Source organism: Ailuropoda melanoleuca, chromosome 14 (genome assembly GCF_002007445.2).
Source record: "Ailuropoda melanoleuca isolate Jingjing chromosome 14, ASM200744v2, whole genome shotgun sequence".
NCBI classification, from domain to species: domain Eukaryota; kingdom Metazoa; phylum Chordata; class Mammalia; order Carnivora; family Ursidae; genus Ailuropoda; species Ailuropoda melanoleuca.
In genome coordinates this window covers 44,126,119-44,142,211 of record NC_048231.1, presented here as the reverse complement: position 1 = coordinate 44,142,211, position 16,093 = coordinate 44,126,119, and the positions used below count along the sequence as shown (strand labels likewise).

General features: G+C 51.3%; 1 protein-coding gene across 4 annotated transcripts in view; it reads right to left on the bottom strand.

Annotated features, from left to right (window-relative positions):
• MED15 (mediator complex subunit 15) overlaps nt 1-16,093 on the bottom strand; it is a 65,250-nt gene that overhangs the window by 11,796 nt on the left and 37,361 nt on the right. For 2 of the 4 annotated variants that reach the window (XM_034642827.1, XM_034642825.1), the window contains exons 4-9: nt 15,407-15,436; nt 13,600-13,812; nt 6,592-6,827; nt 5,134-5,466; nt 3,916-4,044; nt 2,472-2,537 (exon numbers count right to left, since the gene is read on the bottom strand). In XM_034642827.1, coding sequence (XP_034498718.1) covers nt 2,472-2,537; nt 3,916-4,044; nt 5,134-5,466; nt 6,592-6,827; nt 13,600-13,812; nt 15,407-15,436 — 1,007 coding nt within the window. The remainder of the gene's footprint in view (nt 1-2,471; nt 2,538-3,915; nt 4,045-5,133; nt 5,467-6,591; nt 6,828-13,599; nt 13,813-15,406; nt 15,437-16,093) is intronic. The other 2 variants (XM_019801100.2, XM_034642826.1) reach the window with 2 other exon arrangements.

Sequence of the window (16,093 nt, the reverse complement as noted above, 5' to 3'; positions counted from 1 at the left end):
CCCGTCAGACACGAAGTGGGACGTTAGTGGGGTGTGCGGGCACTCACAGGGTACTCAGGGTAACATGCCTGTCCTCCCCTGGAGGGCTCGCTGCCCGCACTGAGTGGGGCCGAAAGTAAGTGTCCCTGGGACTGGCTCTCCGGCCTGTGGGCAGCTGGGGCAACAGCGAACAGTGTCCATTTACAACAGCACTGCACTCAGAGAAGCCCACGGGCAACTCAACAGCGCCCCTTCCAGAGGAAGAAAGGCTTTGAGAAGTCAGGCAGTATGAGAGAGGCAGAAACTTTTTTCCAGGAAAAAACAAAAGTAATAAGGAATGAAAAGCTTAAATCTAATCTGCTACTGACTGTTTTTCTTGTAACTGAGAACTCCTGAGAGGGCAAGTTCATTTCCTTTTAACCATAAATCCGAATGAAAACACACTGGTAGTGTTTACTGGATCACGTGAGCCGCAAAGCCAACAACCAGCAACTCCTTGCATTTTCACGAGCAGCTATGTTCACTACTCCCAACACACATCTACCCAGGAAGGAATTCAAACTCCACTCCACAGGGTATAGGCCTGCTCCCCTGCAGGGCACTGGGCTACAGGGCCCGGGAAGAGGAGACTGAGGCCTGAAAAGAGCAACAAGGCTCAGGGCGAGATCACTGTCCAGCAGCCAGGTTACCTGCACACGAACCAGGGAGGTGTGCCTTTGAGGACAATTCTTTGTAACTTGAGAACTGTAGTTAAATTTCCATATACTAACAGAATAGAAGGTTAAGAGACAAAAGCCTAGGCATTTTGGGAAATGAAGGCATATTCTGTTCTGGATTTATCTACAGTCATAGATAAAGTTCAGGGGAGAAAAGGAAGTTAATGCAGTTCTCCAGTCGTGTTCTAGTAAATCCCACTATGGGTGACAATGATATCACCTTTCATTTACACAACTAATGTCAGATAAAACAGAGCCTGGGCTCAGGGCTCACCGATTTTCCTGGAACACCAAAATACTAACCTTCACCCCGGGTTGAGAGCCCTAGTCACCCATCAGGGTCACAGCATGGTGAGCGTGATGGGGCGCCTCTCCTCTGCTCTGTCTGGGAGGGCTGTGTGCTCGGGCCCCCTGCCCCCAGCGCTTCCCTTACAGAACCACCAGAACCTGGCCATGCATCAGGACACGCATTATCAGTAACAGGGTCCAAGAACATTTCAGGGTCCAAGAACAAGACAGTAATTAAAGACAGCAGAATACATTCATAAGCATTCAGCGTAAAGCAACACTGAGGGTTTTTAATTATAGGAGAGGGGCGCCTGGCTGGCTCAGTCGGCAGAGCATGTGACTCTTGATCTCAGGGTTGTGAGTTTAAACCCCATGTTGGGCATGGAGCCTACTTAAGAAAAAAAAATTTACAGAATGGTTTACTTCTGTTGTAATGTGAACAGGAAAGAAGCCATCATAAAATCCCATGTACTTCCTATGATGACCTGAACTACGTAAGAGAACCGGAAAGAAAAAAAGCCAAACTGTCCTGTGCTAGAATGTTTCTCTTATTTATATATCCCTCTGCTTTCTATCTTCTATAGTCACCACATCCTTTTAAGTTTTTGGGTCAGGGGGTGATTGGGTGGGTGAGGGGGTGCTTGGGTGGCTCAGTTGGTTAAGTATCTGACTACTGGTTTCGGCTCAGGTCATGATCTCAGGGTCGTGAGACTGAGTCCCGCATCAGGCTCTGCTCTGGGCGTGAAGCCTGCTTGGGATTTTCTTTCTCCCTCTCCCTCTGCTCCTCCCCTTGCTACGTGTACATGCTCTCTCTCTAAATAAATAAATAAATAAAATCTTAAAAAAAAAAAAAAAAGTTTTCGGGTCAGGGTGCCTGGCTGGCTCAGCCAGTACAGCGTGCAATTCTTGACTTCCGGGTCATGAGTTCAAGCCCCACATTAGGTGGGGAGCCTACTTGAAAAAACAATAATAAATAAATTAAAGTTTTTGGGTGAGATATCTGCAGCCTTGTCTTGTCCACTGTGCCAACCCAGGCTGCAAAGGAAGGCTGTGAATCCAGAGATGCTCCCAGGAAGGCCTGTCACACCCCAGGGACCCCGCTACTACTAGAACACCACAGCGAGGCAGGCCCAAGTGCAGAGACAAACCAGCAGACCAGCAGCAGAGGCCCCCGGGGTGCGGCCACTGGGGTGAGAGGCACAGCACAAGTGCGTTGTGTGCATGGCTGGGCTTCAAGAATGTTCCCTCTGGGGCGCCTGGGTGGCACAGTGGTTAAGCGTCTGCCTTCGGCTCAGGGCGTGATCCCGGCATTGTGGGATCGAGCCCCACATCAGGCTCCTCCTCTATGAGCCTGCTTCTTCCTCTTCCACTCCCCCTGCTTGTGTTCCCTCTCTCGCTGGCTGTCTCTATCTCTGTCAAATAAATAAAATCTTAAAAAAAAAAAAAATTAAAAAAAAAAAAAAAGAATGTTCCCTCTGCTGCCAGTACCTGGGAATCCCACTCCACGGCCACGCAGCACAGAGCAGAGCGTCTCAGCTGCTCCCCAAGGCTGGTCTGTGACACGTGAGAGAGGTGGACATCACTCCTGAAAAACCCGAAGGCGCATGCCTCATAAAAGCAAACCCGCCCGTGAATACTCAAGTAATGACCCCCTCATCCTCCCCAGCTACCAGAGTCCCAGAGTCTTCCCAGTGTCCCCATCTAAAAAGCAGAATCCCAGGCCCACCTTAGTCCTGCCTTAGCAGAACTCCACTGAGGGGGGAAGAAGGTGACATATCAAGGTTACTCTAGAGGTAACTGAGCCCACAGTCCAGCTCCCACGCTGGCTCGGCTGGGTCCTCCAGCAGAAGCAGAGCAGGGTAACTGCCAGGAAGAAAAGCCCTAAACATGGGCTAAGTGCGGGGTCCTGAATGCACAGAGCACATCTGCTTTAGGGCTTAGCTACATGCAAACACGTCAGGTCCCTCCACTGGCACACTTCTCCTCAGGCAGCTTCCTGTGGAGTGGAGCAACGTGGCTAGGACCAAACAGGACCAATTTTGAGCCTCCTTCATCGTGAGATGTCATCAAACACGAACAGCACACACACTATCCCCGAGCGCTCAGCATGTGCTGGATACCCGACAAGGTGCTTGGCTGACTCGCCGGTAATGAGCAGGGCAGGAGCGCAGCTGCGTGGAGGCAGCAGCCCACCCCGGGGCAGCACCTGGACAGGTGGCACTTCGCCTAGCCGGTCTGTTCTGTCTAAAGCCAACACTCTCTCCTGAGCCAGTGTTCCCACTGCCAGGTGGAGACAGAAAGACCCAAGGCCCCAGACTAGACGTTTCCCCGAATCCTTGGCACCAGCAGGAGGTGGGGGGGGCAGTCTGTGGAAAAATCACGAGGCCTGATCCCCAACCCCAAACACCAACAAGCATCTGGCTTCTACTAGGAAAGGCTGGGCAAGGCCTACTCTGCCCCATCAACATCCAATACACAGAGGGTGGGCATGGAAGGCCTCGGGTACACTTCTTGGCACAGAGGGCCAGTCCTGGCAGCCAGCCGAACGCGGGGCTGTAGCACAAGCCTGTGCAGTCCGCTGGCGCCGGGCGCCATCATGCTGGCGCTCTTCTGTTTCCAGAGCACTACCGTACACGGGCTGCCAGCCCTGCACTCCCAGCCGCGGGGAGGCTGAGACCACAGTGCTCTCCTCTCCAACACGTGTTCTCAGAGAAGGAGGGAAGGGGGAAGACAGAAGGTGTCTGAAGAGAGGTAGGGGGCTCAGATAGGACCAAGCCGAACTGACCACCTCGAGGACCCCAAGGACTGGCTCCCAGACTGCCCCTGATCCAACCAGGCCCCTCACTGTAGGGTGCCTGACATCCAGCTCCACGCACAGGTGGACAGGCACCTGCCAGCAATTATGGGAGCTCTTGGCCACAAAGGCCCTCACCTGCACTCCTGAGCCCACAATCTGGGAGGCCTGCGCAGTCGGTACTGCCGGCTGCTGCTGCACCTGCGGCTGCACCTGCTGCACCTGGGGCTGCACCTGCGGCTGCTGCACCACCATCGGAGTTCGCACCTGAGGGAGGAGGGAGAATGCGATCTGGACACTACCTCTGCAGGAGCTTTGAATCTTGAAGCTTTCCATGAGAAGGGACGGGATAGTCATGACTTCACTGGCTCTGAAGTCACTATGCTGGCCCTACCCCTATCTCATTAGAAATGTCCCATCCCAGCCTGGCTCTGAGCTGAGCCCCACCTCTCCTGACTATGATGAGCAGCATGGCCCTTCCACTGGGGTGTCAGCATACAGCCACCACTACCATCTACTGCTGCAAGCAAAGCGATGGCTCCCAAGGCCAAGTGCAAAGCCCAGCCTGCTCGACTTCTGGGCCAAGCATGATGATGGTCTGCGAGAGCCCCACTTAAGGCACCTACTCCTCAAATGAAACTAGGGCTGGTCCCCAGGTGACAGGTGTGACCATACCTTTCTCCTCACGACCCTCCCCAGCCTTCCAGCCTGGTCCTGTGGGCCTCCCATTTGCCCACCACTCAGTTTAAGCATGGCCCATCCCTACTCCACTCAATGAATCAAAAACAGCAAAGTCCATGAAAACCAAGGAAACGAGCCGAAAAAACTATTAAAACGGCCCCTTGACACAGCTCCCCGACTTAACGCCAATACTGTGTCCTCCGTATAAATGTCACTGACTGGATTTGCTTTGTACAGAGATGCATAATAAGACTGACAATAACACTATTTTCTATTAACACCCTTCCTCAAAAATACGGTAACAACAGGGGTCTTTGCTCAGAACGTAATTCTGAGCACTTGGCAGCCGCACACCCTCCCTCACAATGAGAACACGTGTGCCGCTGTCCTCCTGATCACAAAGCCTTAAAACGCCACGGCCGCTGCCGAAATCAGGCAGGCTGCTTGGAAGAACACCGTCGCCCAGCAGCAGGGGCACCTCCATGCAGGGTATAGCAGCTCTTGGAACGCACTCTCCCTTGCAGAGCTGGATGCAGAGGCCGGCGTGGGGAAGAGCCACCTACACCCCAGTGCTTGAGAGGACATGCTGGCTCTAGCCACGGAGGCCCGGAAACAGCTGCCGGCCACCTGCCGCGCCAGGAGAAGGGCCTCCGCCCACAAGCCACCGGTACTCACGAGTTTCAGCTGCGGCTGGGCATACAGCATCTGTCCAGGGAGGGCCGGAGCCTGGGATACCAGAGGCTGGGTCTGTGACTGCGGCGGGAGCTGCGATGGCTGGTTCGGAGCGACTGGTGGCTGCTGGGGCTGCGGTGGCGGCTGGTGGTGCTGCGGGTGGTGCATGGGCTGCAGCTGCTGGGGCAGGGCCTGGGAGGGGGGAGGCTGGGGCTGCTGCATGGGTGGCTGCTGGAGCGGCGGCTGGGCCTGCAAAGCCTGCTGTTGCTGCTGCTGCTGCTGTTGCTGCTGCAGCTGCAGCTGTGCCATCCGCTGTAGCTGCTGCTGCTGCTGTATCTACGGGCAGAAGGAGCCGGACTCGGTCACCCCACCCGCCTCCGGGCCCTGTGTCAGCCTCGGCCCGGGGAGCCGGTCTGGACTGCCCTCGCAGGACACCAAGGACATGCCGAGTGTGTGCCCGTGCTCTCGCCACCGGACACTGGCCGCGCCGGAGTCTGAGAGAATGGGGGTGTGAGGGAAGGATCCAGAGGGTTTCAGGAAGGGTTACACAGAGGTGCAGCCCCACAGAAGCTGGCGTGGCTGCAGACCTTTGAGGCCTCCCCCAGGATGCTTGTCTGGTCACCAGAGTGGGCAACAGTACGAGCCTTGGGAAGACAGCCAACGTTCGCTTTCCAGGATGAGGAGGGAAAGTGAGACTGAGGACCACAGTCAGCTCTGAGGGAGGGGGCTCCCAAGACCCAGGAGGGTGGCCTCTGGGAAATGGAGGCAGCCAGCCAAGGCCTGGGGAGGGTGGGCAAGTGGAGAGGTCCCCTTAGGTCTTCCCTCCCTCATCCAAGAGCAGACCTGACGACGGATGCTTAATATGTCTAGATGGTGCCTGCCAACCACAGGAGGAAGAAAACAGTTTCTTCTAAGCAGGGCTTCTACTGTGACACTGCCATCCCCCCCACGGGAGAGATGAGGTCCGGTTAGAGCTGTGTCCAGACACCAAAACGCTCAGAAACAAAACAGGAGGCATGCAAGTACTCAATAGAAACACGCTCACAGGACGGCTCAGGCATTCCTGCACCTTGGAGTGCTCTTCTCACTTCTTGCTTCGGTTAACTCCTACACAAATTGCTTGCACCCAGAAGCCTCCATGGATCCAGGGACCCCCCCACCCCCGGCACACAGTAGGCCCACAGCCAGACACCAAGCCTGACAGAGAGGCCTTCCTCGTGCCATCCCAGTGCCCTCTTGACAAGTTGGGGCCTCTCTCTCCTCCTTACCCCAGGCTCTGCGGGAAGCTCCCAGCAGAGGAAGCCCGGGCACTGGGCATCAGGAGGAGCTGTGGCCGCCTCTGGGTCCCTGCACCCAGCACTCTGGCTGGTGCGTGTCCAGGACTCCAGGACCCCAGGGCTGGGCGGGGGTGGGAGGGTGGGGTGGGCAGAGGCTGAGCAGGGCAGCCGGGGCACCTAGTACCTGCTGCTGGTTTTGATGATGCAATTTAATCAGGTGTTGCTGCTGCTGCTGCTGCTGGAGCTGCTGCTGCTGCTGCTGCACCACCGCCTGGAACTGCTGCTGCATGGCATTCTGCTGGGCCTGGAACTGCTGCTGCTGCTGCTGCTGCTGTTGCTGCTGCTGCTGCAGCGCCACCTGCTGCTGCTGGAACTGCTGCTGCTGCTGCTGCAGCGCCACCTGCTGGAGCTGCAGCTGGGCTGGAGGCAGAGCGGCGAGTCAGGAGGGCGCGGCGCACCGGGAGGGCGGGCCCGGGGCCCGAGGCCCCCCCAGGCGCTGGAGGCCCCCCCAGGCGCTGGAGCCCGACACTTCATTTAGGAGAGACCCACGGGGGCAGCGTTCGTGTTGATTACGGAACTCATTATTCTGAATTTCCCTCTGACAATAGAGAGGAGAGAAAAGGGCCAAGTCTCTCAAATGGCCAAGAGGCCCAGCCTCTGGCAACCACTGAGCTACTTTCGGTCTCTATGGAGTTGCTGATTCTGGACAGTTCTTATCAACGGAATCTCACAGTATGTGGTCTTTGTCACTGGCTTCTTTTGTTGAGAGTAATATTTACAAGGGTGCACCTGCCTTTCATTTCTCTTTATTGCCTAACAGTATTCCACAATACGGATACATTTTGTTTATGCACCCATCAGCGGATGGACATCTGGACTGGATCCACCTTTTGGTGGTTATGAATCATACTGATACGAACAAACATTTATAAGATTTTCTGCGATGCAGTTTCTTTTGGGGTGATGAAAATGTTCTAAAATTGACTGTGGTGTTCAAATCTTGCACAACTCTGTGAATATGCTTAAAAATCACTTAACATGGGGCACCTGGGTGGCTCAGTCAGTTAAGCCTCTGCCTTCGGCTCAGGTCATGATCCCAGGGTGCTGGGATCGAGCCCTGTGTGGGGCTCCCTGCTCAGCGGGGAGTCTGCTTCCCCTCTCCCTCTGCCTGCCACTCCCCCAGCTTGTGAGCTCGTGCATGCGTGCACGCGCTTTCTCTCAAAATCTTAAAATCACTGAACGTTGCACTTTAAATGGGTGAACCACAAGAATATGAATATTTCCATAAACTTGTTATTAAAAAAAAGAAATAATCCAGAGTGATCCTTTGTACACTTTGCCCAGTTTCCCTGAGGGTACCATTTCGTAAAATTGTAACATCATAACACAATCAGAATGTGTGCTCATTTGTGTGGGTGTGTATATAAAGCTCTACACAATTTCCTCACCTGGCTAGATTCAGCCACTATCGGAATCAAGATACTGAACAGTTCCAACACCCCAGGGATACCCCAGTGCCACCTGGTGTCACCCCCTTTGGCACCCCAGGCAACCGCTGAGGGGTCCTCTGTTTCTAACATATTGTCACTTCAAAAATGTTATGGAAGTGGGGGCTCTATAAGATGACCAGCTTTTTCATTTAGCACGATTCCCTAAGATCATCCAGGATGTAATGAGTATCAGTAGCTCTTTCCTTTTCACTGCCGAGTTGTATCCCATGCTATGGGTATCTCTGTTCAACCATTCACACCATAGAGGACATTTGGAGATGATCACAGATCTGGGCTATCGTAATGCTGCCATGAACATTCGTGTACAGGTTTTTGTGGGAATATAAGTTTTCATGGGTCTGGACAGATGCCCAAGAGCACGACTGCAGAGTTGTATGTTGAATTTTTAAAGGCACTGAACCATTTTACATTTCCACCAGCAGTGTGTGAGCGGTCCAGTTTCTTCTCATCCTTGCCAGCATTTGGGAGTGTTATTTTAGCCATTCTGCTGGTGTTTGAATTTTTAAATTTATCTTTTCGTTACAGACTTCTGTTTGAGAGAAGATACTGTGTGTATGGCGGCACTACTCAGCGTGTTGAGGCTTGCTTTATGGTTTACTCTTGTGTGTATTTGCTCCCTCCACATGCCTAGATGATGACTGTTCAAATCTTCGCTAAATGCACCCCGTTGTCTGCTTAACTATCAATAACTGAGAGTTACATCAATACACCTTCCATTTTAAATTCTTTTTGTATCTTATATTCTAGGTGGGTTTCTTGTAAAGATAATACAGCTGTACTGTTGCTTTTCATTTACACTCAATCTCACATTTCCCATCTTTTAGCAGGAAAGTTTTGTCCACTCACGTATATTGCAATTGCTCATATTTTCCAACTTGTTTTTATGTCTTCCCTTTTCTAAGCTTCTTTCCCTCCATTTTTTTGTTTTCCAGCTTTATTGAGGTATAACTGACAAATTTTTTCCTCCTTTTCTGAATTTTATATTTTAGAGATTTTATTTTTAAGTAATCTCTACAGCCAAAACAGAGCTCGAACACAACCTTAAGAGTTACACACTCTCCACCGACAACCAGCCAGGCACCCTCTGGATTATATTTTTGTTGGGTGGTTGAGCTAAATTTTGCATGTCGTTTGGATTTTTGGTTTTTTCTTATTCCACTTTTTCCTATTGGAAATTGGGAATATTTCTATTGTTCTGGCAATTACTTTTTCCTTTTTTAATGGAAAATTTAATTATTTTTTCAATTTCATCATGTATATTTAACTTACCAAAGTATAAAATATACCCATGTTTTAACCTCTTCCCCACACATAAGAACCTCAGAACACTCAGTTTTTTAGACCTGGTATTTATCCTTGGATACACTTCCCGACTTCCATTTAGTTTGGTCCCTGTTTACCTTCTTACACCCACACAGCACACTTGCATTAAGAGGCAGGAGAGTGGGGCGCCTGGGTGGCTCAGCTGGTGGTGTCTGCCTTCGGCTCAGGTCATGATCTTGGGGTCCTGGGATCGAGCCCTGCATCAGGTTCCCTGCTCATCAGGGAGCCTGCTTCACCTTCTTCCTCTGCCCCCCACCTCAAGATCTGCCCCCCTCAAATAAATAAAATCTTCTTAAAAATAAATTAATTAAAAAAAAAAAGAGGCAGACAAAATAATGGTTGGGATACAGACTCTGATCCAGACTGCCTGCACTTAAATCCCAACTCTGTCACTGCTCTGTGCCTCAGTCTCCTCAGCTGTGGAAGAGAGACAATAATAGTACCTACACGCACTAAGAATTAAAAATCTGTTACAGATAAAGCGCTCCAAATAGTGCTTGGAATGTAGCATGTCTGTATAGTTAACTGGGAGCATTGTTATTTACAGAGGTGATTCTTGTTTATAAACCACCAAGGATTCTCAACCTTGTCCTGACCAACATTTTGGGAAAGACAATTCCATGCTGTGGGGGGCTGTCCTGTGCACTTAAGGGGTTTAGCAGCATCTGTGGCCTCTAGCTAGACACCAGTAGCACCCCCACAGTTGTGACATCCAAAATGGCTCCAAACATTGCCAAATATCCCCCACGGTACAAAATAGATGAGAATCACTGGGTTAGATTTACACACGCTTGCTACCTTACATAAAAACATTTCTTCTCCCATTTTACATCTGGCATCACAGGAAGGACAGTCTGAGAGGTAAGAGGAAATGGTGAGCAAATAAAACACCTTTTAGTGCAGGTCTCCTGGGCTTTGTTTATCTAAAATGTCTCCTTCACCCTAGTCCTTGGGAGTTTTGCTGGCATACAACTGTGGTCGGCAGCTCTATCCCCAAGGCTCTAACAACCTCCTACTCTTTTCTTGACACCATCACCAAGTCCACTGAGTCTACTTCTTGCTCCTTTCTAGAAACTGGCTATTTCTAAGATATTCCTCTGGCCTTTAGTGTTCTGTGATTTCCCCAAAATAGATTAAGGCATGGATGCCTTATTTATCCTGGACGGGACCTCGGGGCTTTTCCAGCCACCATCTACACATACTGGTGTGCTTCTGTTCTCTTCACTTGGTCCTTTTATTAGTTGTCAGACTCTGATTTTATCTTCTGCATTTCTTTGGGGCGGAGGGCAGAGAATCTAAGGCAGGCTCCATGCCCAGCGTGAAGCCCGACATGGGGCTTCATCTCACGACCCTGAGATCATGACCTGAGCCAGCCAGCTGCCCCTTGTCCACTGCATTTCTTACCCTCCTATTTTCCTTGTCCCCTTCTCTGGGCTCCATTCTAGATAATTTCTTCCAATGCTGTCTCCAGTTCACAAATTCTTTCTTCAGTTGTTATCTAATCCCTTGTTCATTCATCTCCACTTCCTAGTTTCAATAATTTTATTTCTCATTTCTACAAGTTCTACTTGGTTCCTTCTCAAAGCCGCCTGGTCAGTCCACAAGGCATCACACTGTCTGCTCATTTGGAATTTCATTCTTTATTTCTTTAATCAGGCCAAGTCCACAGCTAACAATGGTTATGTGCGTGGTCCCTGGGCATCTCCACATCTGTTTATCGTTTCTATTCCTCCTCATGGTGTCTCTGCTTTCTTTCAGGCCTGCTGGTCTTTGATTGTGTGCTCACTGCTTGACCTTCCTATGCAATTCCCACTGGCCTAAACTAGGGGCACTGTCCTCCGATCTGCCCTTGCTTCCAGGGAGCTAGGGATGCCAAAAGCCCTAGCACAAATCCCGCTACATAGAGGGATGCCAGACTTACTTTCCCCAATCTTGCAGTGGGCCAAGGCACAGCAGGCAAACCCCGCTACCTTCTGCTGGCCCAACAATCCAAAATGCAGCTAGGATCTAGTTGTCTAGAAGGAGGATGGTTCCTCAATATTTAGTCTGTCCAACAGCCAGAAACAGGACTTATTTTCAAAGTTGGTTTTAAAGGCACATGATATAAAAGTCACTGAGGAACAGAAATGTAGAGTGAAAAGTACATCTCCCTTCTAATGCTGTATTCAAGCCCCCAGCCTCACCTACAGTTAGTGATTTGTTTCCAGGACTGATCTAGGTCACCTGGCAAGTATCACAGTGTACCCCGGACTATCCTTTAAGAACCTATGCAAAACCTCTGACCCAGGCCCTGCCCTGAAGCTGCCTTAATCACACAGTGGCATTTGGAGAAAATGTCAGAAGGAAGTAACAAAGGCCCATAAGGCCATGACACCTTTTTCAGGTACACCAGGCAGGCAACAGGTCCAAGGCAGACCGGGGGGGACTCTGAAAGGCAGCAGTAGGACACGAAAGTAGAGAACCCAGATCCACCTACACAGAAGACCAGGTCCCTCCGAAGCTGAAAACAGGATGTGGGCCAAGGTCAGATTGGGGAGGGTGTGGGCAGAATGCCCAAGCTTTGCCACTGAACTGACGAAGTCTCAGAAGTGAGACTACAAGGCAAATAATTGTAGCATTCTAAACTCATACACTTTTAAACTGTTTTTTATTATAAAATATAAGTCTGTGATTAAAAAAAACAGTTCAACCAGAGCATAACATAAAGAGCCAGAAGCGGTACTTCTCCTGGGCAGCCTTCCACAAGCCACCCCGCATGTGTGTCGGGTATGCTACTAGAAAGGAGGGGACACAAGAGCTGGAGATGAACAATAAAGCAAAGAGATGAGTGTCAGATGGCAAGACATCAGTGAGGAAAAGGGGATGCCTGGGGAAGAGGGCTCCGGTGCAGGAGTGGGTGGGAATGAGGTTGCACATGACCTCTGTGAAGAGCAAAGTGACGCTCCCACAGGAAACTCAAAGAACGGGGGTGCTTGGGTCAGGCAGCGTGGGCTCAACCCTAGCTGGAGCAGGCAAAACAGACGCAAGGACACTGCCCGCTTCGGAGGGTTATTATGAGAGATGCGTGAGAAAAATACATCAAAACATCACAACCTGTACATGAATCATGGACACAGCAGCTTTATTTGTTACAGCCCAAACCTGGAAACAACCCAACGTCCTTCACGGGTGAGTGGATAAGTAAACCGTGGTACACCCCCGTCCATGGAATACAATTCAGCAATGAACAGGAACGATTTACTGCTGAAACTTGGAGCATCTCAAAGGCATTACACTGAGTGAAAAAAGACCAGTCTCAAATGTCAAACATTGTGCGATTCCACTGCTGTAACATTTGCAAAGTGACATAACTGTAGCAACGGGGAATAGTTCCACGGTTGTCAGGGCTTGAAGTTGGAGGGCGGGTGGGATTATTAAGAAATAACACAACAGCTTGCTACTGGTGATGGAACAGTCCTGCATGCTGACGGTGGTGGTGATACCACACGTGATAAAATCTCATGGAACTACACGCACGTTAGCTCGTGCGCAACAATGCATGTAAAAACTGGTGATGTCGGAAAAAAGGCCACCTGAGTTGGCAGCATCATCCCAACGTTCATTTCTCGGTTTTGACAATGTAGTAAGAGGCTAGCATCGGGGAAGCTGGGTGAAGGGCACATGGGTACTCTCTATGCCACTCTGCAACTTCCTGTGACTCTTAAACAATTTTGAAAAATACATACAAAAAAATAAATACAAAGGGGGAAAAAGTACCGAAACACTCTGCAGTACTGAAGTACACTCCGAGTGCTGAATCACCGTTTATGAAAATCAAAGGGCCAATAAGACAGGCCCTGGAAAGAAGAGGGAGACCGGAGCCACACACTCACTCCCAGCTGGAGTAGCTGCACAGAGGAGACAAGGGGCTGGGTCCTGCAGGGAAGCACAAAGAGGGAGAGGCAACTCCTATCGGGGAAGGGAAGCCTGGCCAACAGGCAAGGGCAGCACTGGAAGAAATGGCTCCTGAGATGAGGGCCTTCTGGGCATTGCGGGGTGCTGACAGCACTGCTTTGTGGGTGACAACAGCCTGAGACATGACTGTGTCTATTTCAGCTACAAAACACAACCCCTTGGATGGAGTCCCAGACTACTCCAACCTCCTGTGAGTCCTCCACTCCTACTCAGGGGCAGGAGGAGGGCCTCGGTGTCACTTAACCCTTCTGATAGCCCGAAGGAGATCTGGAACTTTTTCTCTCCATACACAATAAAGATGAAAAGACAGAGCTACCTGCAATTTCTCCAAGCTTTTCTCAATACCATCCTAAGCAAAGGAATAAAATGCACATCACCTGCAAAGGAAGTGGCCCGGTACTCACTCTGTGGCGCTGCTGCAGACACAACAGCCATGCCGTGGGGGGCCATCCCCGAGGTGCCAGGGGGTGGCTGCCCTGAGAGGGGCATTGGCTGCCCCATGGTGCCAAGGCCACCCATCCCGCCCAGAGACTGTCCTGGGCCCCGAGAAGGCATGCCGATTCCAGCTGCTCCCGCAGTGGGCCCACCAGTCAGGCTCTGTAGCGCATTCATAGGGTCTGTGGGAACACAAGGGCACAGAGTCTCAGCCGAATGCTGGCTGAACCGCAAGGCTCCGCCGAAGGCTAGGAGGCCTCAGAGAGCACACACTTCCTTCCACCTACAGGCACGACTCCCTCAAAGCCCCAAGCGGTGAAAGGCCGGAATCCCGGGAGCCTCTGGGCCCACAATTGCCCATCACACCCCAGGAGCCCAAATGCCAGTGTGTATGTCTTTGCTCCTGGATTGTGAACCCTCGCAGGCAGGGAACACATCTCAAACCCTAGGCTGGTGTGTGCCAGGGTCCTAATGCTGAGGGACAAACAAGCCCTTGAAGGCATGGGGCAGCCCCCACCCCTCCTGGCTGTACACCCCTCCTGGCTGTATACCCCTCCTGCTGGGTGAGATACAGATGGGAACCCCAAAGACAAGAAAGGACAGCAGGTCCTTCTTCATGGTAAGAAAGACCCTGTGGGCCAGAGAACTGAGGGGGCACAGACAGATGTTCTCTCGGGGAAGTTAGAAGTCTCCCTGTACACCAGAAGCCCACCTCTGCTAAGTCTGTGTGGACCCCCGCTAAGGAGTTCTCAGGACACCACACCGAAACAAGCTAAGGTGTGTAGGAGGGCTGGGGAAAAGGTCCACAGAGTGCCTGCCACGAGGCACAGTGACGCTTGCCAGGAGGCAGTGGACTCTGCTCACAGTGAGCAATGCCATGACCTGGAACAAGGAGCCCAAGACTCTCGTCAGAACAGTGTAAACTCACGGCAAATAAGGTATGGCCCAACCAGGGTACCCTGCACACAACTGGGTGCCAAAGGAACCTACACTCCAAGGCCAAGAACCCAGACATTTTCCTGGCCACATGTTCTTTATCCCACCCAGCCCTGGCTGGCAGATCATCCCTGCCCGTGCCAAGAGAACCCAGCAGGGAGACGGGGCCCACACAGACAGGGGCAGCCAGCTCGGCCGAGGCAAGCCTGGGCACCCAGCATTTACAGCTCTGCTGCCTGTGGTAAGACAAACAGCATGCCGGGCTGGCTCCCTTCCAGACAGATCAGAGCTCAGCTGGCTGTCATGGATTCGCTAAACCCCTTCACTGGCAGCTCAGTCAGCAAGACCAGGGCCGAATCAACAGAGTTCCCATGTGATAAAAGTCTTAAAATTAAATAAAAAAAAAAAAAAAAAAAGTAATTCTTAACTTACAAAGAAACTTTGTAACTTGAGGAAGTGAATTCACAGCTACTCTCTAAAAAAACACTACTACAGATTATTATAGTAAATAGATCATGGTAATTTTCTTCCAGAGAGCTCAAAAATTTAGATGATGTCTCCATAAGTGTGGGAGTTTTTAATCAGCTTTTTGCTGGACGAAAACAGTATTTGAGTGACATGGGATGGGGAGGTCTGACTGCAGCCACCCAGGAAGAGGAAGCTCGGAGGAGGGTCGGGCGTGGCTCGCAGTTCTCACCGCCACCCAGAGTTCTTCTTTCTGTGAACTTTCTCCTCTAATAACAGCTTAACCCAGGCACATGCAGCATCCACAATCGCATTCTTGCCGCCCCCAACCCAAGGCTGGGATAAAACTTTAATTCAAACAGGAAAAACTCTTACCACTGACGGAAGCTTGAGATTTTTTGTTATCTGTATTTAAGAAAACAAAAACAAAAAACAGAGTAAACAAGGTTTTATATAACCACATATTTCCATGGTAAGTCAGCTTTGTAGGCATTTGCCTAGAGGTCATTTGCAGAAACTAAACACAAGATAGAAGATCTCTCAAGTGTGCATGCATGCATGTGTGCACGCATGTGTGTCCACTCCTGGCAGAGCTGACACTCAAGGGGGTCTGAGGGAAGAGGGTACAGAACCACCCAAGGTCAACCCAGGGCCTCCGAGAACTGCCCCCAGGCAGAAGCCCGCTGTGGGCCTACTCTGGCTCTCCCTCCTTCCCAGGTGCAGGGCCTCAGTGGGGCCCCAAGTAACAAACACGAGAGCCGCAGGGATCCACGATGGTCCAGAGTGGTGCTGAGACTTCCAAGACACCTCCTTTTTCAGCCCACTCTGATGAGGCAGCATCCCTACTTTCTCCATGAGGAAAGTGAGTCTGTCCAAGGCTGGCTAGAAGCCGGATCTATAGCTGCCCCTAGCACCAGGAGACAAGCGCTGCAACAGGGCCTCCCTCCCCTGGTGAGTGATGAGCGGTGAGCAGGTGGGGCACACGCCTGGCCCCCAGGGCTGTGTGCTCCTCTGCCAGGGCCGCCTCCCAAACAGGCCAGGACAACCCAGCCCCAATAAGCA